Below are 23,715 nucleotides of genomic sequence, written 5' to 3' on the forward strand. Positions count from 1 at the left end.
ACAGTAACTGTCAATGAACTACAGTTTAAGGCACTGGTGTCTTTTCTAGATCATGGCAAAAAGAAACAAATATTTGTGTTTTATACATCTCTGTGCTCCATGACAGGTATATGGAAAAATCTTCCTCCATGGCAAGGAGGAAGCGCTGCAAATGCAAAAGTAAGTGAAAGGGTGGCATATCTGAATTCTAAAATAAAAGTCTCAAAGAGTTAATGACTTGTATGAAACAACCACTTTTTTACTACTTCTCCAAATAAAGACCAGGTACAGGCCACAGACATTGCATAGCTAAAATGTAACTGTGAAAACAAAAGAAAAAATAAATTCCAGTGTACATATTAAGTGATTGCCTTATATTCATTCATTATTAGTCCTTGCAAAACACCTCACTGACTTAGTGGAATGTACAAAACTGTCAAACTCCAATATTCCTTTATAATCTTTTGTCTTATTCCAGACAGAGGCCACAGTCCTCAACAAGCAAAGTAACACCAAGAGTAAGAATAAGGGTGCTGGGGCTGCTCCATGAGGGAGTACGAACAGGAACTGAGGGTGATCCCAGCACAGGCCATACTGTCACAGACTGGGGTACAGTCACACTGTCTTTGGAGATGGCTGGTGAAAACATGTCAGGGGACATGGGTTAACAGAGTCCACTCACAATCTCAGACTCAGTAAAATGATGAACTGGTCCAGGATACTTCCAAGGAGTCCAGTCAGGAGCAGCAGGACACAGGGCTTGGAGACAGTGCTGGAGAGAACGTTGCAACACTGTTTCAGGTACACCTGCAGACACTACTCAGGGCAGGACTGGGGCTGCTCAGGGCAACTGAGGCCAATCAGTGCCTTCACCACCCCAAAATAGTAATGTTTACATACAGTGTGCTTTAGTACAAGGCACACACATTTAGTTAAACAAAGTGCTGGTGGTATGTAATGACTTGTCAAGGACAGAAGGGCTGTTTCTGGATTTTGGTTTTTTTATTACCATTGTTTGAGTTTTTTTGTAACTTGTGCTTCTTTTTGATAATGTGAAATAATCTGAACAATTATGAGGCTATTAATAAAAAGGAAAAGCAAGCCTGCCAACCATATAAATAAAAAAGTGTTATATCCTTTGAACTCCAGAAAGTATGCAGGAGCAAGCCACAGGCCTTGTCCAACGAACCATATCGAGAGAAGCAGCACACCACGACGCCAGGACATCTTAATACTAGGCATTATGAGGGGCAAAAGGCAGAGATACCAGACAAAGTACTGGGATGTGCATACTTTGTTAAAACTCACAAAAATTGCAGTGTGTAGGAAACAACAGAAGGCAAGGTCTCTGTAGAACGCTACGGACACAACCAGGAGCAAAAGCAGCTGGGGCAGGAAAGCTGCAAGCCCCAGGGCAAAACTCCATTTGCTCTCTGCTGTCAAGTACAACATGTAGAAATAGGGAGAGAAATTATGACGGATATCCCTCCTGGTCACGTGGTAAAGGTAGGCATGCTCCAAAAACTCCCAGCCATAGAGGTGATAAAACGCCAGTGTCAAGGCAGCCAGCACTGATCCGGCAACCGTCGCAAAAAGCAGCACATCGCAGTTCAGCATCTTTACAAACAGCTGCCACATGTGCACCACAGACGTAAACCTCGCCTTTCTGTCACCCCCCGCATCCACTGCCCCGTCCTCGCTCCGCAGGTAGAGCGCGATGGGCAGCGCGTAGGTGAGGGGGTAGATTTTCATGTGCACGGCCAGCCCGTAGCACACCGCGGCCTTGCCCACGCTGCCCGCCTCTACCCAGTACAGCGTGGCGAGCACCAGCAGCGCCACCAGCGCCTCGGCATTGCCCCGGCTGGACACGGCTACGGGCAGCGGGTTGAGGAGCCAGGCAGCGGCGCAGCACCCGCAGGCGCGCCCGGCCCCGGCCCCTCGGCGCCGCAGGGCCCGGTAGGCGACGGCGGCGGCCGCCAGGTCCCCCGCCGCGAAGAGCAGCTTCCCGAAAGGCTCGGCGAGGAACACGTTGGGCGTCAGGAGCCAGGCGAGGAGCGGCGTGTAGCGGTAGGTGGCCCGCCCGTAGGGCGAGCGCCCCTCGCTCACCAGCCGCGCCGCGTCCGTGAACACCCGGTAGTCGACGTCGGTGTAGCGCACTCGCATGGCGCGGTCCTGGTGCAGCCCGTAGAGCACCAGCGCCAGCCTCACCAGCAGCCCCGCGGCCAGCGCCGCGCCCAACCCCGCCATGCCTTCCCCGCGGAAGGGCCACGCTCGGCGCGCCTTCCGCCCGCGTACGCGCGGACGAAAGAGGCTGCCCCGCGCCTGCGCGATGCGCGCGCCGAAGCCGTGCCCGGGCCGGGGCGGGTCCCGCGGGCGCGGCCGCTCGGGGGACGTGGGAGGGTCCGGTGGGGGCGTGGGGGGACCTGCGGCCGCGGGGCGGGGCTGCGGCCCCGGACGCCTTCCGATCCCCGGGCAGGAGGCGTGTGGTGCCCGTGCGGTGCCGTGTGCCCGCGATGGGCGGCTGAGAGGCTGAGAGCCCGGCAAGGAGTGGGTGCTGAGGGCTGAGAGCCCGGCAAGGGTTGGGTGCTGCTGCCCCCGCTGCCCCCTCACCCGCCCGGGGCCGGGGAGCCGCCGGGCAGAGAGGCGGCGTGTGCAATAAGTGGTTAAGTAAGAAGGAGAAGGAAAAATAACATTTTTTATTTGCCTTCTGCAAATGGCTGTGTTTTGCCCAGGCGAATGAGCTCTTTCTGGAGCGCTTAGGTGAGCTTGCTCCCACGGCAGATTTCTGGTTTAATTAGATCAGAAACAGTAACGTGCACATCAGAGCTTATAAAGTTATTTACAACAAAAGGGATTATTTCCACTCTATTTTGAGGGGCTATTTTGTATGTTTTTCAGATAGTTTTTTTGTCTGGATACGTGCTATCTCACATACGAATTGTGGCTGACTGAAAAGCAGGTGTTTGTAACTTACCATTATTATGGATTTCATATTAGAACTGAATAAGGATTTTTTAAAAGACTCTTTATTCATAAAAATATGCATTTACTTGTTTAGTGGTTATTTGCAACTGCATTTTTTTCGCTCAGTGGTTTCATTTGGGAACATTTTGAAAGTTGCAGCATTGCTGGCTGTCATCGCTTACAGAAAAAAGTCTGCTTTTTCTGAGTTCTGAGGACACTCATCAGAGAACTGGGAACGGATTTTTTGCATTTGGCAGAGAAGTCTTGGAGGGTGTCCTAACTGATAGGATATTCAGGGGGCAAAAGACATTTCTGTTTGTGTGCACGCAGCTATTCACTTTTATTTGTTCAGTCTGTTTTACTGTGTATAATAGTACAATGGGGTATATAGTCCAAGGTGTCTGCTGGGAGAAGCATAGTGATTAACTAACCTGGAGAGTGAGTTTTTCCTCTGTCAGATAGTTGTATATTTTATACTAAACTGGACATCTTCAACAGGAAAGCTCAAGAGAATTCTCCAGGAAGTCGCCATATGATACCATTAAGTCACCTTATGATATCTTTAAGTCCTAAAACGGATAGTTATGGTATTTTTGGGATATATATGTATCTGTGAGGGTGGGTGTTGCTTCTTTGTAAATAATTCCTTACTCAATTCTCTGTAATTCCTGTTCTACTCTAGAGCAGGAAAGATTGGTAACATAATTTTATTTCCTTCTTTTATGTATCTTGTACGACAATGGTTGGGATACTTTTAAGAAAGGTTACATCATAATATCCATTGTTTTGCCTAAGATTTTTCTCTGGAAATGCTAGGAGATAGATGCTGAACAAAATCACAGGGACTGAAAATAGTTGATATGCTATGGAACAAGTCTAAGCAAAAGGATATATGTAGATACTCATCCATTTTTTGTTTAGGGGAGTTCACTGTGCACAAAGAACTGTTCTTGCCATCCTGCCTACTTTCTCCCAGGATTGTTTGCTGTTCTTCAGTTACCTCTTTGGATGGAATATGTTTTATTATTTCAGCTCCTTTGAGAAAACTGTTTATGGTCAGAACAGAATGCATTAAAGTTTATTTGCTGAAGTGTCTAAGTTTAATGATATTGGTGAAATAATACTAGTTTAATAAATAAAGTTAAGAGTCTGCAGGTGTCTCATGGTATTTTGTCTGTTTCTGACAGTCTGCTTTCAGACAAACATTTTATCTGAAGTTAAAAGTTGTTAAACTATTGGTAGTGACTGTTTATTTGTATTCTAAACAGGAATAAGTAGGTAATTTAATTCTAAAGGGTTGTGAAGTTAATAAAACAGCAAATCTACCTTAACTATTTTTGCATATGCGGTATATTTTCCAGCTTGAGCTGGAAAAAGAGTTCATTTTCTTTATCAATAATTTAGCATCTTCAAAATAAGCTTGAACTGCTTCAGAAAATTAAGGTTTGGCTCAAAAATGCATTTGGCTTCAGATTTGATACCAGCTTGCTTAATCTGATTTGTTGTGTACTGTAGACTTTAATGCAGGAAGGAGGCCAGTCTTATTAAAGTTATAAATCTGTTGTTCCTGTAAAAAGCTGCTTTTATTTTATATGACCCACCAGGAGCCACTTTTAGAAAATCCTGGGAGATAAAACTAATAGAACTTCTGGAACTGAAGCTGATTTATTCTGGTGCACATTAAGATACAAACAGTATGAAGAAAAGCGTTGAGTCAGACATAACTGTGCGTAAAATATTAACTAAATAGGAATGCAGATATACATGTATATGCACGTGTGTATAAAGTTTTTTTTCCCATTATTTACCAGGCATTTTGTTTACGTGGTCTCAAGGATGGTACCATCTTATAAACTGGGGTCACATCTAGCTGTGCTTCTGTTACATCCTTGTGATAGGGGATTGTACATCTCATCTCAACTATTAATTTCTCACACCATCTTCTGGTAGTAGAGACTACTTCAGCAGCACTGGGACATGTGTTCCAGAAACTACCTCATATGCCCTGTCATTACTTAAGATTTACACAGCTGTAGTAGCATCAAAAGGACAATGAATCTGGGCCTTGTTATGCAAAGCGCTCTAAGGCCTAATGGAAATTTTAATAATCTGAAAACCAAGGTACAGCTGGAGGGTGGCAGCTGGTGAGGGGAAGAGTGCCAAGCTGGTTCCTGGTCCGTCAGGAGCAGTCATCACAGTTGGTCATGTATCTACCTGTCAGGAGTTTACTATCCACACTATGGTAGAAAGTTACCTTTTGAGGAGGGATAAGCCAAGGCTGTAACCATTAACAAAGGTGAACATATGACTAAAACCTAGATCTGATGGATATAGTAAGGCTAAATATTGGAGGGACTAACAGATTAAATCTGAGAACTTGGAGGAGAATAAGGAGGCTAGTGAAGGTTGACAATGAATTAGAAGATGATTCTGGGAGCAGTGCTTTGAAGTAACATAAGGGAGATGTGGTGATTGGTAGCAGTGCAAGGAAAGAAAGAACAGGTGTTGGGTTGCAGTGGTGAGAACCTTACTAAGATTCAGGTAGCCTGGGAGACTGAACGAGATTGAATGTCTAAAAAGTTAGGGAAGAAAGAGTAGTAAGAGGCTTCATAGGAGGAAGGCAGTTGGAGGTGGTGTATTTTATGTGCTGTATTTTAGGTCATTCTACCAAGATCTCAGGATGAGGCCCTTCTCATGCAAATCTCTTCTACCCTAATTGTTAATGGCTAGCTGTACTTTGAAATTTTGTTGTTACGAGATAAAGTTTGATTAGTACATTTTCCTGTAAGTTGTCTTATTGTATGTGTGCTGTGACCTAAGTCTATATGTGTAAAAGGTGGTAGGAAAGCTGAGTATTTAAAGTACCAAGGAAGACATTGGACAATAGCTGGTATTTGGTCTTCAGACTTCTGAAGGGGGAGACTGCTGTGCTGCAACTTATTAGAGTTCCCTTTTAATTTTCTTGGGTTTTGAACTCATGAGAGTTCAAAACTCATGGGTTTCCTTACATGAGAAATACTCCTGCTTAACATATTTATAAACTGACAGTAAATTTTTGATGATAAGTACAATCTGTTTCTTGCAGCACACGAAATTCTGTAGAAAAAGTGACTAACACTTGTGTTAGATATTTTGGTCTTGATAAATTGTTTTTGCAAGTATGATTGATGCCTTTCAAATATTTGTAACGTGTTGAATTTAAGATATAATTAACAGAAGAGAATTATAGTTAAGATTATGTAAGGAAGTGTTCATTTCTGCTTAAATACTGGAATGAGCAATACAGGAGGGTTTGCAAAAATAAGATGAAAAAACACCTTAGAACTCTTCACAGAAAAAAATCACAATTATAAATGTAAGGCCACCACTAATCCTTTAGGCTTTTTCTGTTAATGTGGTTTCTTAAAACTGCTTGATAAATCTATACCCTTATTCACAAATCGTGCTATAAACATGGCTAATTGGAGAATGTGATCTGAGTTGTAAAGGAATCTTTTTTCCCACCATATCATGATTTTGCACAATGTGTTTTAAAGTGGTGTTGGCAGAGTTCTGTTTGCAGTGGTTATGCTGATTGTATGTCAGTGTATTAGGTAAAGTTCTAGGCCTTCAGGGAAGTGTAGGATAAAAATTAGTCTGTAGAGAAACCTGTTAAAAATGAAAGAAAGTTTTATGTCTGAGATAATACATGTGGCAGCAAGAATAAGCCCCTGAAGTATGATGCTGACCGGGGGGCGATTCCAAAAAATATGGCCTGTTTTGCTTTAAGGCTGTGGTGAATCTGAAGTGTGATATGGTAAAAAGGAGTTACCTGCATCTAAGCTGGGCAGTGTCCAGCTCTCTCATTGCCTGACTTGAAATACCAAAGAGAAGTGCTTTCCCTATTTTGACATTACTGCTGTATCTCTAGCTAGTGGTACAGGCAGCCCAGTGGATTAGGATTGCAGAAGTAGGAGCATACAACCAAGAACTGAGTTAAATTTCCTCTACTCTTTTTTTTTTCCCCCTATTTACTTCTGCTAACAAAAGAATGCAGAGACAGAACTGATGGGAGCCCAGGCAGAAGAGAAACTGGAGCCAAATGAAAAATTATAGATTTAGGAGATGGAGGATTCCTGGCACCAGACTGGTAGTTTCTGACCATTGTGCAGACCCCAACAACGCATCCAGAAAGCATCTGTAAAAGGCTAAATCTAATTGTCTTAGGCATAATTTCTTGCCAGCTTTTGAATATCTAAGTGAAACAATAGGTACTGAGAACTCTGTTAGAGGATTTTATAGGCATGTATGTATGTAGTCGTATATTAAAGCTGTATATATAATACCTATTTACAATATATAAATTTGTTACATATATGTATGATGATCATACTTAAGGAGTAATAGCTGTGTCTTTCTGAATGCCCACATTATTTGAATCTCTTTTGATACCTCTTTTTCTGTCTGAAATGTGGGGTAGCAGAGCTTGAGAACATGAAATGTATGGGATCCGTCCTCTGTTCAAGCAAGAACATTTGTGACCCTTTATATGAGTAAGGAAATTAGATTTTGCATGTCAACATCTGACATGCCCGTGGCTTAAGACCCATTACCCATCAGTGCAGCCAGCCATAAGTGTCCTAAACAGCATTCAATCACAATACTTGATTTTTAAGTGATTAAGGGAAAAATTTTGTCAATTTTTAATTTATAGCCACTTGATTTTTTTTTCCAATTCTTTGGAAGAGGAAAAGAGGCAAAACTTGAAATGTTACTGTTGCGGTCTCACAAAATTTTTCTTTTATCAAATGTAAAGGACAGCCTATAGTTAGCACGGTGGTGGGAAGGGAAATATATTTTCTCAAATGAAGTTAGATCACCACCTTCTACATCAGTGACACCTCACTAATACCCAATTAGATCATACTGAGATACGTGAATGAGACATAAAACTGTGTTCTGACCCTCTAGTCTTGTTTTTCAGATTGACAAGTAGACATCAAGTATAGAAAGAAAATCACATCGGCCTCTGCTACTGAGCTTGTTTATTTCTGAACACTACTTTTTAGAATGGATGGTACATAGACATGAAAAGGCTCAAGAGGTACACTCATCATTAATTTGTTTAAAATAGGTCTGAATTACTTTGGTTCAGTGGCTGAAGTAATAAGTTCTTTAAGTGCAGAATTCTCAGCTGTAACTCAAGTTACAGAGGCTGTAGTCGAGGCCAGAAGTTTATCATCATCCCTTGAAACAAGACAAGTTGGAACTGGAATACAAACCACTTTCATGGATAGCTAAACTGTGGAAACTTGGCCTCTTTTGGCTTGGGTAACAGTTCTGTTCCACATGATCCAGGAACGTAAGAGTTTTGATCAAACCGTTCCCTGGGGAAGAAGCAGTCACAGCTTTAGTCTTTCCTATCCCCTTACCTGGACTTTATTTTCTGGTTAAGACTATGTGCTGCTGCTTCTGCTGGAAAATTCCGTTTTTATTCAAATGTATATCTTCATAAAGTTGGTGGGAATTTAATCTCTGAATATTGTTCAATATTGTGCTATTGCAGTCGATATGAAGAGAAAACCACAAGTTTTATATACATTCTGTGCCCAAAGTACAAAGAAACAATTCTGATTAGTGAGCCCTATATTGTCTAGCAGAGCTGACTGCTAGACTGCTATTGTCTGCCACAGCTCCATTTCCAGCCACTTGAGTGTCTTTCCATTCTGTGCTCTCTTCTCTAGATTTCCAGGCTAAGAGAACTAAAATAAGAATTAGCATTATGCCAACACATGGTAAATAAAACACCTTAATGGAAGACACAGGAATGACAGATATGAAAGGCAAATCACGAAGTAGTGTAATTCTCTCTTCTAAACCATAGGTTCTGTGGAGAAATGGTTGAATGGGATTTATTTGCTATTGCAAGTTTGGTCAATATAAATAACTGTATAGCCATAATGGACTTCTGTGTGTTGTTTGGTATATTGTGCTTTAGTGTAACTAGAATGTGCAATAAGATTGAGCATATAGTTTGCTAAAAAACATACCTTATTATTAGCAAGTTCACATACCATTTCTTAAAAGTTTCAGCTAGGAGAAAAATGGTTGGAGATGCTACAAAGGGTTAGTTTACGCAACTGCTAGAAAATGTACCCAGTCCTTCAGAGTGAGTATTGGGTGGTTTACCTGTGATGTTGGACCCTGCATTTGGAAGGGTTGCAGCATATTTTCTTCATCCCTGGAGGGACTCTGGAGCATAGTTTTGTAAACTCTGAAGGAAGAAGAATGACGGGGGAAAAGCCAGCTCTTAATTCATGATTAAGCCAAACCACTGTGGAAGTTTTTTTTTACTTAGCCAAAAAAATGCCCAAAAAACCAACCCAACCCAAAAAACCAACCCCAAACCAAAACAGAAGTGGTTTGTGTGATTACATTGAGTAGCTGTTGAGAATTCTGCCTGGAGACTTGCTAGAGGACTAGAGCTCTCAAGCGCTTTTGCAAGTTTTTGGATAAAGGTGGCTGACTCTGATAGAGATGCTGTTATTGCCCCTGCAAGATGAAGGACTGCAGCAAAAATTCAAGACACCAGGGAATGAATGTTACCCTGAGCATCACTCCTAAGTGTAACTGTCAGATATTGCCCTTACCTTCAGATGGTACAATAGTCTAAATGTGCTGCAGAGTTGTTGCATATCAGGCTTTGCTGTTCTCTGGCTGTATTCATGTTGGCAGTTACTCACTGAGATAAGAACAAGTAGCTCTAATTACAAATGTAATCCCAAACTAATTTCACAGAGCTGGCTGATATAAACCATAGGTAATATTCTCATCCCCTCTTTTTCCTATGCTTTTAGGCATCAGATGAATTTTGAAGGATGTGGTGGTGCTTTATTTGTAATAGATAGAAAAAGGGGTTCCAAGTCTCTACTGCAGATGGAGAAATTAATTTACATAGCACTAAAAGGCTTATAAAATTGCTCAGTAAAATGAGTGATGCAGTTTCCTGCTTTTGTCTTCAAGGACAAACTGATCGGTTGATCAGAGAAGTTAATATCTTAGTTTCTTTTATACTGTATGACCAAAAAATGCTTTATGAAGAGCTGCCTTTCCTTCTCAGAGTAAACATCTTGCTTTTTCTTCTGTCTATAATCCTGATGACATTGTTGCACTTACTTTCAATATAAGTAGAAACATTGAAATTGGTAAAAAAGGTCTCTTGACCTTCTTCCTTCTTAATGGCATTTTGGTCTGGTCACAATGGAATGGTTGAGAGTGGGTGTGGGGGTCAGTGGGAGCACCTGCTTCCCTTTGAATGACTTCATGTGCTTCAGCAAGGGATTTTTGTCCTACCACTGACTTTTTCTGTGCTGACAAAATGCCTTAGGGAGCTGTTCACAGAGACAGAAGACTGGAGTAGTATGTTATGAGATATTCAGGCCTGTAACCACTGTATTGGACAACAAATATAAGTGAAAGTAGAATCACAGAATATGCTGAGTTGGAAGAAACCCACGATAATCATCGAGTCCAACTCCTGGCCCTGCACCCATCCCCAAGAGTCACACCATGTACCTGAGAGTATCCAAAAGCTTCTTGAACTCTGGCAGGCTTGGTGCCGTGACCACTTCCCTGGGGAGCCTGTTCCAGTGCCCAACCACCCTCTGGGTGAAGAACTTCCTTCTGGTATCCAACCTAAACTTCCCCCGACACACCTTCAGGCCATTCCCTTGGGTCCTGTCACTGGTCACCACAGAGAAAAGATCAGTGCTTACCCCACCTCTTCCCCTTGTGAGGAAGTTATAGACTGCGGTGAGGTCTCCCCTCAGTCTCCTCTTCTCCAGACCAAGTGACCTCAGTCGCTCCTCATACAGCTTCTCCTCAAGGCCCTTCACTATCTTTTTGCCCTCCTTTGGACACTTTCTAACAGCTTAATATCTTTCTTATATTGTAGTGCCCAAATTTCCACACAATATTCAAGGTAGAGGTAGAACTGCCCCAGTGCAGAGCAGAGCGGTTCAACCCCCTCCCTTGCCTGGCTGGTGATGCTGTGTCTGATGCCCCCCAGGACACGGTTGGCCCTCCTGGCTGCCAGGGCACTGCTGACTCATATTCAACTTGCCATTGACCAGGACCCACAGATCCCTTTCTGTGGCACTGCTTTCCGGCATCTCATTCCCCAGTCTGGAGGTACATCCAGGGTTGCCCCATCCCAGGTGCAGAATCCAGCACTTTTCCTTGTTAAGGGAGGTTTCCCAGTCCTCTGATTTTTTGAGGTCTCACTGCAGGGCCTCCCTGCCTTCCAGGGAGTCAACAGCTCCTCCCAGTTTTGTGTCATCTGCAAACTTGCTTAGTATGCCCTCCAGTCCTGCATCCAAGTAATTTGTGAAGATTTTGAAGAGCACAAGGCCTAAGATGGAGCCCTGTGGAACCCCACTAGTGACAGGTCGCCAGTCTGATGTAACTCCATTCACCCCTCTGTGCTTGACCCATGAGCCAATTGCTCACACACCACGTGATGTGTTTATCGAGCTGTGTGCTGGACATTTTGTCCATAAGGATGCTATGAGAGACACTATCAAAGGCTTTACTGAAATCCAAAACCATTACATCAACTGGCTTTCCTTGATCAAGTGAGTTACCTTATCATAAAGGGAAATCAAGTTTGATAAGCAGGACTTTCCTCTCATGAAACCATGCTGGTGGTGTCCAATGACTGTGTTGTCTTTCAGGTGCCTCTTGGATTATTACAGGGCTTCCTTTTACTTCACGGTAATATGGTTTAGCCTAATTATTTTTCCAGCTGTAGCTGTGTAGCTTTAGAAGCAGCTGTTAGAAAAGGCAGAGCTCAGCTGCTAGGGCCAACTGTGCTGAAAGGGCTCCAGAGATGCCTTTTGTGAGGAGCTACAGCAATTGTGTGTGTGTAGAGACCATGGGCCTTCTGTGGGAATGGTGACAGAGAAGAGGGAATGGTTCTCTGTTTTTTGGTTTCCTTTTCTTGACTGGAGATGTCTAGGAGAAAGTGCAGGGGGTTTTCTATCTCCCCTTACCTGGAACAAAATAACATCACGTAGGAGAGAGGAGCAGCTGTTAGGGAGCTCTAGTCTGTAGAGATGTGAGTAATCCCCTGCTCTACCCAAAGCTGGTTTTGCCTTTTGCTTCCAAGTGTGTCTAAGTTCTATCTACCTAAAAAAAAAAAATCATATGTTAGCTTTGCCCACGAAAGAGTACTCCAAGTAGTGGTTGGTACTGCTAGCAAAGTATACGTGTGTGGAAAAATGGGAATGAAGATTATCTGTGTCCTTCAAAAGTTTTATAAAAACCCCAGTTGTTCTCTGTTGCATTAAACTTCAAATACTCCCTCTGAAAAGAGAATGAAACATTCTTTCGGCTACCTGTAGTGCTTTTGGCCTCAACCAATAATGGGCTTCCATGTCGTATCTCATGAATAATTTACAACTGGTTAAATAACTGGTTAAATTCTTTTGAAATCTTACTGTTGTTAAACTTTTTCCCTTCTGTATTTTCTAGGGGATGGCATGGTCTTCTAAATACTTTTTGGGAAAGAATCCTCAATTTTCCTAAAACATTTTTAGTCTATTTATGGGAAAATGAGCATCTGTCTTTTTAATGCCATTGTCTTAGTCTTTTTACTGGCTTGTCAGAGAGATCTCCTTGAAAAGTGTCCTTGAGTAATAATTCTACCTTATTACTCCTTTTGCAGTGTCCTATTTTATTGTGCATACTGGCTAAGATACCATTGTACTTCGCACTACAGAATCATAAGCTAAAGAGAGACTGTCCTAGAGGATTAACTGTAGAGGATGTGTCCTTCAATAGCTGTCTGTGGCAATTCACTTTTTTTTTTTCCCCCGGGTGACTAGTGGTTTTTATCTCCTAAGTATTTATTCAGCTGCTCTTCATTCAAACTCTGGCAGTTACTTGGCTGGATGAGTTGCTTATGCACACTGTGTGTTTGAGCTCTGCCTCTTGCTGTTAATGATCTCAGGTGGTGATGCTTCTGCAGAGTATAATTACCTGGTAGCAAAGTTCATCCTGCCTATGGTGCTGTCTTTGGCAGATACGATTCTGTCCCTACCTGTCTCATGTCCCTGTCATACAGAATGATAACGTCCTCTAACCTTATGTACACGTGTCTCTTAACTCATCCTTCAGAGCTTATTCATTCACTGCTTATTCAAAGTGACAGCTGTGCCATCAATCTGTTTGCCACTCTTCCCCCATTTGGTATGTTGGAGTAAGCTTTCCTTCACACATATGCTTAGAAATGCTGTCTGGCCCCCTGTGCTCTGCAGGTCTGCTACACGTGCATCAGAAGTTGTAGTCAGACCCCATTGGTATGAGCACTCAGGGTTCCAATGGTAAATCTATCACAGGAAGGTAAACCCAAAGTAGAGGACTCACTCATGTTTTCAGACTTGGGACAATTCATACATAGTGTTCTATATTTGCAGTGTAACTGGCAACAGACGTGTCACTAGTTTCAGTATTGTTTATCTTTCTTCATTCTGGTTGCTGTTGAATTTCAATATTTGTCCTTGCTGACTGCCACATTGTTGAGTTTGACAGGTTGTTGCCAGCATTTGAGTCTGCTGACATAAACTTTGCATATATGTAAGTAGAGATTCAATCAATGATTATCCTGTGTCAGAGTAGATCCTGCTTTGATTTTGTATAGTAGAAGATTAGGAAAGGCTGCCTTTTGAGAGAAAGAGGACAGCTCTATCTCATATTTATTTGATGAATCTTTCAAAGAGTTAATTGTGCCAAAAAATAAAGCTCAATTATATCCCCTGGGTGAGGTGTATGTTAGATTGAAATACAGTAGTTTTTCCTTATTTATATTATCGTGTATTTGTACAAATTGTAAGGTAATTATTTCTGTAAAAAGAACAGATCAGTCGGGACTTGATACTTACCAAGGAGCCATGCTATTTAAGGATGATAGAAATTGTCAGAGTTCCTTGAACAACCAAGATTATAATTACGCAAAATTAACATTGTGTTGAACTGTATTTCATGCTTCTACAGAATGCATAAATTACTTGCAATGAATCTTACTATTTAAGTGCTTTCTGGTGTAACTGTATAATTCCTGAGAATTAGAAAAAAAAGATAAATTTTCTACTTCCAGTAAAAATCATGCTGTAGTAATTTTTAGCTACGACAATCCAGAGGCAGTAGGAAAGTAAAATTTCTACATCAGTGAACCTGTGAGCTTCTTCTTCAGGACCGCTCTATCAGATTTTAATTCCTGTTAAAATTATTAGTGTCTTTTTAAGATGCAACAAACAGTTCTTTATAGAAAATTACTAGAAAAATCAAGAACTTTTTGTTTTGTTTTGTGTCATGTTTGTTGAGTTGATATAGAAAGACAATTTTCCTTTCTGAGAGCCAGGCTACTGTTAGGATTGTGCGGGAAAAAATTGAGCAGAATTTGCCTAGGTGATATTGCTGCACTCTTCCCTTAGCACAATCAACACCAGAAATATTCATTTATTTGGTGTCCCTTTTGGTGTTGCTCTGAATTTCAGTCTTCAGTGAAATAAGAATATCGAGTATCTCAAGCAGAAAGAGATACCATGTCGAGACTTGAGCTCCCCATATCCTTTGATGTCCTATGAATGCAAAACTTTGTGTGTATTTCCCAGTTGAAATAAATGACCCTATCTACCTGACTACTTGGAGAATTCTTAAAAACTTATATGATTCATGATAAGAACTGATCTTTAAGCCTAAGTCTAATATATTGCATCTGATTTTCCTTACACCTCACAGACTTGTCATGGTTGTGGCTTTTCATGTGATCATAGTTATCACAGGGACATCACACATTTCTGTGTGAATGGTTTTAAAAAGAAAACTAAGGAAGTTTTCACATAAACTAATGAAAGTTCTAATAGGTAATTCTAACCTAGGTTATTTGTTTTATTTTTTAGACAAATATTAACAAATAACCTCAGGAACAGATCAGTATGTGTGTTCTCACTTGGTCTTCAGGATGGTCCTTTTGGGGTTACTAAAAAACACTGGATAAGGTGACAGAATAAGCCATTTCCTAAAAAACTGGAAATTAAGTTCAGAACTGAAATACCTTCTGTTTCTTGAAATATAGTATTTTTTTAATACAAAGTAAGCCAAATATGTTAAAGTGGGATGTTCATGTGATAGATTTGCTCCCTGTAGCATTCTTGTCCACTTTTGATTTTTTGTATACAAGAAGGGCTAGTGGCAGGTTAGGGGTGGTAAGTGCTAATTCTGGCCCTGATTGCACCGTAATCCTTGAAGAGGAGGCAGCAAATGGACCTCCATGCTTGGAGCGTGATGTGGGTTCATAAAACACAAGTGAAATACAGTCAGTACATTTGTGTGAGATGTTTACTTTGAGATAATATTTGCTTATACAGTGGAGCATGCTCTTACTGTATGACAAAAGTACAGCCAATAATGCTGCTCTGAAGTGTTCCTTGTTTTCTAAAGGTAAATATGTTCTTCTATGCGGGAGAAGGGGAAAAAGGGTGAATATCTAGGAGACAAATGTGAGCAACAGTTCAAGGCAAAATCTTGATTATCAATCTTCCCAATGAGTTCTGATTGCGTTTTTTTAACCTACTCCAGGTATGTCATAATTTATCTTTGTTTACGTATAAGCATATGTAGTGATGCTGCTTCTGTAATTCTCTAAAAGTCCAATGAACAAGTATAACATGAATTACTCATTTTTTCCATAGTACTTTTTTGCTTAAATGCAGAGGCATATAAAATTGAAAGAAATCCAATTAAACTTGGAAGACAGTTGCTAGTTTGAATTGTTTCAAAGAAAATGACCGAAGATTCAAAAACCAGTAAAGTTAGAAGTCTTTTGTTTGGTTGGTTGGTTGGTTTTTGTTTGTTTGTTTGTTTGTTTGTTTGTTTTTAGTTCAAATTAGAAGACTTTGACTTGATGTTAACAATTCCATGTGAGAGTCAGTTTGATTTGAATGTCATTGTAGATTGTCTCCAGCTTCCTCAAGAGTCTAGATGAATCTTTTCAGAGGTTACTGAGTTAAAGATTAATAGCAATAGAGGGGGGTATGTGTTGGGGGAAGGGTCAACTCTAATGTCTTACAGGCTTGATTTACTAGCTTTTAGAGGTTAATTTGTAACATAGATTTTTATGAAGTATTGAATTTCATGGACTATTTAACTCTGTTCCCATGTAAACTTAAGCCTTCATTCTTTCAACCTACATTTAAAAGTTTAAATATGTGTAAGTGAAGAAACAGTAAAATCAGACTTTGGTTCATCAGTGGAAAATTCAGTTCACCTCAATAATGTTCCTATTTTCTTCTTGGAACAAGGTAATGCAGGATATAAAGTTTTTTGGGTGTGTAGATGGTCTGTAGTGGTATGTAAGTCAAAAGTGCAGAACTGTACCAGCTGCCCTTAGGAATATTTGAGAACCAAGTGACTTTTGGTATGTTTTTGCTTTAGGAAGGGCTTAGAAACACTTTGGCAGTATAAAACTGAATGAAAGAGATCTAGGATTATGTTACGGAGTCTTTGTGTCTAGAAGTTTGATGTCTAGCCTAAGCTAGCTGTCTAGCTTTGCTCTGTAATTAATGGAAAGAAGTAGATACCTCCAGAGAACTAGAGCAGGTGAGTCCACCAAAATGTGACTGACAGAAAAAGGTAGACAAGAGAAATACTTTGTTGCTTTGTGTCTTTAATATATTCTTATAGTGAATCTTAAATGTGAAAATACAAGATGATACAAGCTAAATTTATTTCTTTTAATAAGTAAAAATGAAGATTTCAGCGGGGGGGAAAAAGATATTAACACAAGATTAGTGTACTACTAGGTTCCTTTACAAATTTTTACTCACTGAAGGCCCTGTATTTAGAGGTTGTACTTGAAAGGAAAAAGTGTTGGTTTGCATAATAATAAAGTTTGTGCTATTCTAGTTCAGACTACTAATCCACACATAAAACAGCACACTTTTTCTACCATAGTCCCAATTCACTTTTTTTTCCCCATTTGTCCAATTCTGAATATATATATATAAGACATATAAGGAATCCCTAACCAATAAATCATTTGGTATTAGATCACAGCAAAGTCTCTATCTAATATGATATGTTTGTCCATATAAGTAACTCTAAGACTTTTGCGAGTGTTTAATTTTTATTTCAGTGATACGTGTTATATAATAAAGCAACTCTTCCTGTTCAAAGAGAGAAGACAGCCTTAGACTTTGCCTTTTGTTTCCAGGAAGAAAGTATTTCTTCTTCAGATAAATGGTTCTGTTTATTTTCTTAAATTACTTTTTTTCTTTTTTTTTCCTCTCTTATCCTCTTCAGCTTGTGAGCTGAGAGCTTTCTGGGAAACATGAGATAATATTTTTCACCAAAGTAGCCTAGAAGAGCTTGTAGGAGTTTACAACAGGTTGAATACTTTGCTTCTTAACCCAGACAGTCCAAGCATGTAGAAAGTCACCCTTCTGTCTTGTTCTTAGACTTGTCACATTTTATCCGTACGCCTAAATTGATTGTACAGCTGAGAAAGGTATCTCTGTGGACAAGTGATTCCAGGATTACTCAGCAGTGTAAAACAGTATCTATCCTCCTTCAGTTCCATGTACAATCTGTGTCTCTGCCTACACACCAGCTCTCACATTCCTTCCAGATTCTTTCCCCGTTCCAGTACCTACTGCCTTGGATTTTCAGTTCATGTCCTTTTGTTAGGACCAGAGAGTTCTCGAATCATTTTCCCCTTGAGTTTTTTAGTTGGCCTTTGCAGGGGGTAAATCCTTCTTTGCTCTTCATCCAGATCTGTTCCTTTCCATTTCTTGTGGAACCTGCATATGAAATACAGAATTTCCTTCTCCCTAAAAGGTAGTGATTCAAAATATAGGACCTCTAAACCTCCAGCTTGGCTCATAACAGTTCAAAACAGAAAGTGCAGAAAAATGCCTGATCACTGCAGTCCTTTCCGTTTTGGTGAAGTCTTCAGGAAAGTTCAGGCTAGGACCAAAACCTTTTGTGGGAGTAAATTTAGCCCAACAGTTTTTGGTAGATTTCTAAGCAATTTCAACATTTTAAGAGACGTGTAGGACAGATTTAATAGATGATTAGATGATATTACCGGCCTTTTGTATGCTCGCTTATTCATTCCCTCACCACTGCATGTTTTACCTTGGCAAGTGAATCTTGTCAGCAGAATTATATCATGCTGTAGAAGTCAGGAGGTTTTCTCACACATTAAAATTTAACTGAAACAGAACTGAGTCTGGATTCATGGAAAGAAGAAATTATAGTCTGAAACAAATAATTCTTTCATCAAGAACAACCAAGAACCATTTTTACGAGATGCTGAGCACGTACATTTCTAGAGAGCCAACATGACAGCACTTGTCATAAAATCTGTAGGTGGGATACCTGCTTAAATTTGGAAATGAAAAAGTGTATCTGTACTAAACTGAAAAGGTTATTTTAAGTATGTATCTCTTGCCTTTGTGATTTTTTTCAGTATTAGGTATGTTATTCTCATAAACTGTTGTAGTTCAGCTTCTCTCCCCTTCCATCTTTTTTTAAAGGAGTGGGAAGGAGTCGCATATCTTTAGCGCATCTTTGACATGATAGTCTGAAAATAATTCTAAGCATAATATTCATAGTAACTGTAATGAAAAAAGAAGCTTATCTTAAACCTTGTTACTTTTGCACTTCACCGTCACAAGATATGAGAGTGCAGTCTTTTTAAAAAGACCTTGATTACAGCTCTACAATCCAGTTGTTCAGACAATCCATTTGATGCCATAGTATTTCTCCTTGTGCACTAACTCAAATAGGGATGGGTGAGGGAGAAACAACCACTTTGGGCCCAAAGACTATGCCTCTGCTAGGAAACTTAGCAGGGGTGGGGATTGTGTTTTAGCACTGCCCAGTGATTCCATATTCAGTGAATTTCCAGGCATGATTTTCACCTGAGGCAATTGCTTCTTTTTCTGACAATGCCTTGTGATGGATGGGATGGGCTAGCAACTGTTTCCAATAGGCAATAGGGAAGAAGCCCTCCTTGTTTTGAGGGAGGACAAATTAGCCATATGGGTGCAAACTGTTGTGCCACACTTCCCAACAGTAAGTGAATAGAGAGTAGCCTCTTTCATTTCCCACAGAAATGCAGTTCTACAGCCCAGTAAGACAAGGACTTGGTGATAGGACGGAGCTCTTAAAGGATCTGAGTATGAAAAAATTGGAGTTATTTTCAGCAGTTGAAATCTCAGCAGGAGCATCTTGGAGGAGATGGCTGTTACCCTGAGTCTGTAGCAGTATTGAAATGCTGTAGAAAAGAAATGTGATTAATGTCTGAGTTCTCCGAGAATAATAATGTCTGTATTTTTTAAAAAAAAAAACAAAATTTTAATTTCTTTTTATTAAAAAAAGCTGAATCGTTTGCAAATAGAGAATGGAGCATTGTCTGTAACTTTTGAACTCAGAAACCTCAATGAATTCAATGGAAATTTTGCCTGAAGTTGCTGAAACAACTTGAAAAGCAGCTGTATGTATGAAACCACCTTGACTTAGCACTGATATTCAAGTGCTGATTAGTGTTTAGAAGCACCAGAAAATAACTTATTCCTTAGCATTCAGGTTTTTACCACAAAGTAGACTAATTACCTGTCCTTGAATTTAGTCAGAGCATCAGGATCTACTTTTCAATCTTATTTAAAGTCCAGAATTAAAAGATGAAGAGAATTGTTAGATTAAAATATCAATCATCCTTTTCCTAAACACTCTCCTCTTACTGAAACTGTGCTCACAAATTGTACAATAGGGTTTGTATTGAAAATTTGATTTTTGAAAATCAAATGTTATTTTCCTGTAGAAACAGCATTTTCCCGACAGCCTGAAAAAAACCCCAGGTCTGCATAATTTGTGGAATGTATGAAAGCCCTTGCCTTATATGCTACATATCTCAAAATACAAAGCAAGCACAACTTTTGGCTTCTGAAATAATGCATCTTCTGTTTGAACTTGCTCATGCTTTCCTGTATTTTGGGATTTTTACAAGCCATTCTTTCTAGTTTCTTTCTATCATGCAAAACATACTCCAGTGTACCACACCTACCTTTTTTGAAAGATGAAAGTCTTCAAAGAGAAATGCCTTTCCACATGGTAAAACTGTTTTTTCTTTCTCTTACTGTGTTCACATCTCCCTCTTTGACCATAAAATCCTTTTATTCTGTTGTTGATCTAACTGTACTTATTTACTATAGGCCAGAAAGGTTTTGTACTATTGTCTCTCTTTAATTTCGTGGTCCTAACTCTGTCTCCAGTTGTTCTTCTACTTGCTTCATACCTGCACATTTCTCAGACTTATTTTTCTCCCTATGCCAAAGTGGCTGTCTTAGTGCTATTCATCAAGTCACATACCAAGTCTGCTTCCATGTGTCACCTGGGTTTATTATACTCTTCTCTCCCATAGTTGTCTTCGTATTCGTATTAAATGTCTCTGTTGTGTTATGTGTCAGAAACAAGCTCCCTGGCTTCTTAGGATGCCACTGGGATGAGGCTTCACAAAAGCCTAAGGTGGGATTCCTCAGGGTCAGGAGACCAAAGCCCCTTTCCTTAGTGTACCTTGGGGATCTGTGGTTTCTAAGGTATTTACCATGAAATGGGATTTTGAAAACTGTGGAATGACCAGGCCTGTCCTCCCAAGTCAGGAAGCTGTGGCTGTCCTTAGAAAGGCTTTTGAATTTTTCTGCACTTTGGGAAGGTATGCCTTGCTTGGAGCCCTGTGCAGATAGTTTAAGTGCCTACCTTGGTGACCTGCAAAGTCACTATGCCAATATGGAAAGTATTTAAAAAATAAAAAGAGCAGGATTGAGATAAAGGAAACTGCACAGAGGAAGGAAAGAGGATTGTTGCTGTTTCAGCACCGGTACACTGTAGCTGAAGGGTGAAATTCGGCCCCAGTGAGCAAGTCAGACTTTGAATTTCCTACACAAGAAGTGAGTTTTCCAGGTCAGTTAGCACTTGCTTTGTGAAGCCAGTGTGTTCCTAACAAGGGAAACAACACAGGAAAGGAAGAAGGTTGTTTCTCAGCAACCCAGAACTGACTCATGCTGCCAACATCATAATTAGGAGTTAGAGCCCTCCAAGGGTCTGTAATTGAGGTGTTTCTCTGATAATCATGACTATTTTCAATCTTTTCCCCATGTCTTTGAGAAATCAGTTGGGAAGATTCTACAGTTTCTCTGCTTGTCCTGGATATAACTTAGTTGTTGTAAGGCAGAACAAATAGAAAAGAATTCTTTCCCATTTTGCCTTCTTGAAAGAGGTGTTTTTGCCATAGCCTCTGGCGATTGCAGAAAGTGAAATTCTTTGTTTAGAACAAAACACAGACAAACAAGACCCTCGGCCCAAACCCTTGTATTACATCCCACTGGTATAGCTAATAAGAACTATGTAAATTGATAGCTAAAGTTGAATGGATTAAATAATGTTTGCTAACAAGTGAATGGTGAAGATGCTTGATTTTTTTTTCAAGTCATCTAATTGAATTTTCAGAGGTGATACACTAAAGCAGTAGAGTTAAAACTGATAATAATTACAAATCACAAAGCATTTGGTGACCTGAGCAACATTAACCGGTATGAGAGTATTGCAAATATGTGTCTTTTAATTAAACACATTTTTAATGAGGCAAAGATCTGAAAAAAAATGAATCATGCATTGTGTTCCACTTTTGGTGCCCTAGAAAGCTCCTTTTCCCATTCCCTTTTTTGCTGCTTCACATATTTAATTGTAATGTTTCAGATACTGTTCCAAGACAATCTGCAAAAATAGTTTATTAATGTTAAGTGAAACCGGTTGGACTTTATCATATGCTTAGGTTTCTTTGTTGGTAGGGGTGCTTTACTGGGCTCAGACATCAGTGTTGCCTTAGTTTAAATGATTATTTATTTTTAAAGGAAGAGACATAACCTTTTAAATGGCCTATTGGAACTTTTGAAGGTCATACCTGATTTCTTGCCTCTTAATTATGGTGCCTTTTTTTTTTCCCCTGGAGATGCCTTCTGTAAGGCTGCTTCAAACATGTTTTAGGGCTACTTGGCTTCCACTATGAAAATAAATTAATAATGTCTTTTTTAGCAAGAGAGCTGACCAAAGAAAGATCTTGGAATATTGCAGGAAAGTTAGTATGTTGAAACAGCAAAACTCCTCACTTTCTCGTGCTGATGGATCAAGCTATGAGTAGTTGATATCAGTAAATATTATGACAGCATTTTCATTTTTAGAATGGAGGACAGTGGTGGTTTGAGAGGGAAAGAAGGGCCTGTGAAGTGGGCACCTCTGTTACAGTCTGTAGCAAAAGCTAAGTAAAGTATCTCATTTCTCCAGAGTTGTAGGACTTACTCTTAGAGGATTTTTGTCCCAGAACGAATACTGCTGCATAAGTTTGACTGCTTAGATGTGAAATCATTGCCTTAAAGCACTTTCCTCTCTGCGTCCACAGAATGCCCTACTGAGTAGCAATTCCGTGCTTTTCTGCAGACTGCAGGAAGCAGGAATCAGCACTGTGTATGAGGAGAAAGAAGTGTTACTTCTGTTCTGTTTATTTCCCTGGAGAGGTTATCCAGGTAGCATTGCCCTAATGCTGGGTAGTGAAATGCAGAGAGGCCAGACTGAAGAGGGTGAAATTGGATGCAGCACTTATATCCTGTGATGATGCCATTCTTACCTGGTAATGTTCAGAATTGAAATATTTTCATGTTAATGTAAATTGCCCATCATCAGTTCAAGCTCATGACTTTATCCTCTTTCTACTCTAACTAACGAATGCTGGCTTTCCATTGTCACAGATGCCTGCATACAAATTATTGGGATATTGTGTGTGCCTCAGGGATGAGGCTGGGAAAGACAATTGATAGCAGTGTTGTGACTGGCAAAGCGCTGTTATAGCATTTATAACATTAACAACAATATACTGGAACATGCTTCACCAAACTAAAGTGATATTTAGTTGGCTAAAAACGTGGCTAGGCTGGGGTGTGTGCCTACAATTCTGTATCTGCAGTTTGCTTCCTTGAAGTGAGTCTTGTGTCTAGCAAAGCCTGTTGTGAAAGTCATTGTTGCTTTGCAAGATATTATCAGTATAGATTGCAGGGTTGTTTTCATATTTCAAGGTCCTTCCTCTTACGTGTTTGCAAATTTTGATGTTTTAGGGGAATGAAAAATATTTCCAGTGATGAGAACTGAAATGATAATATGGCCATAGAAATAATCTTCAAACAATTCAGAAAGGAAACACGAAGGAAACATGGCTGCATCTGTGGACCTAACCATTGGTTACCCCTGACCAGCTGCTGTATGCCCAAGCAAGTGTCTTGATTGCTCCTTTTTGCTCAGTTCAAGGTGAACTGTGCTGAAGCCAGATTTCACTTCTGTTTATTCTTCCACTGTCAAATATGAAACCACTTTCTGTGATGAATGTATGGTAGATATAACTGCCTTATAATGACATAAAATTATCTATTGCATATATTACGTAGCCACACTGGTGAATGTAGAAAAAAATAGTACCATGAGGTCAAACACACAGGTTAGATAACGTTTGCATTAGCATTCTGTGCACTATCAGATGAGAAGATGCTGCATAAGAGAGGGAGTGTGAAAAAACTATGAACATCTCTTTGAGCTCGTGACTGTAAATTTCAGTTCCCTCTGACACATAAAAGCCATTTACTTAGGTTTTTGCAGTCCCTATTGTGGCTTTTTCTGCCTTTAGAG

At 40.2% G+C, this 23,715-nt stretch overlaps 2 protein-coding genes across 3 annotated transcripts in view; one reads left to right on the forward strand and one right to left on the reverse strand.

Moving 5' to 3' along the window:
- Window positions 1–219: 219 nt before the first annotated feature.
- PIGM (phosphatidylinositol glycan anchor biosynthesis class M) lies at window positions 220–2,238 on the reverse strand. The gene has a single exon (XM_032681683.1). The coding sequence runs from the start codon at window positions 2,224–2,226 to the stop codon at window positions 985–987; it is 1,242 nt and encodes a 413-aa protein (XP_032537574.1). The 5' UTR covers window positions 2,227–2,238; the 3' UTR covers window positions 220–984.
- RGS7 (regulator of G protein signaling 7) overlaps window positions 2,028–23,715 on the forward strand; it is a 256,155-nt gene continuing 234,467 nt past the window's right edge. Inside the window, exon 1 of one of the 2 annotated variants that reach the window (XM_032681676.1) lies at window positions 2,028–2,046. The gene's annotated coding sequence lies outside the window, so the exon portion shown is untranslated. Of the gene's footprint in view, window positions 2,047–2,616; window positions 2,740–23,715 lie in introns of those variants that run through there. The other variant, XM_032681675.1, reaches the window with a different exon arrangement.

Source organism: Chiroxiphia lanceolata, chromosome 3 (genome assembly GCF_009829145.1).
Source record: "Chiroxiphia lanceolata isolate bChiLan1 chromosome 3, bChiLan1.pri, whole genome shotgun sequence".
NCBI lineage: Eukaryota > Metazoa > Chordata > Aves > Passeriformes > Pipridae > Chiroxiphia > Chiroxiphia lanceolata.

Excerpts from the sequence above, each read along its gene's own strand:
- PIGM (XM_032681683.1), bottom strand. The coding sequence starts at position 2,226 with ATGGCGGGGTTGGGCGCGGCGCTGGCCGCGGGGCTGCTGGTGAGGCTG.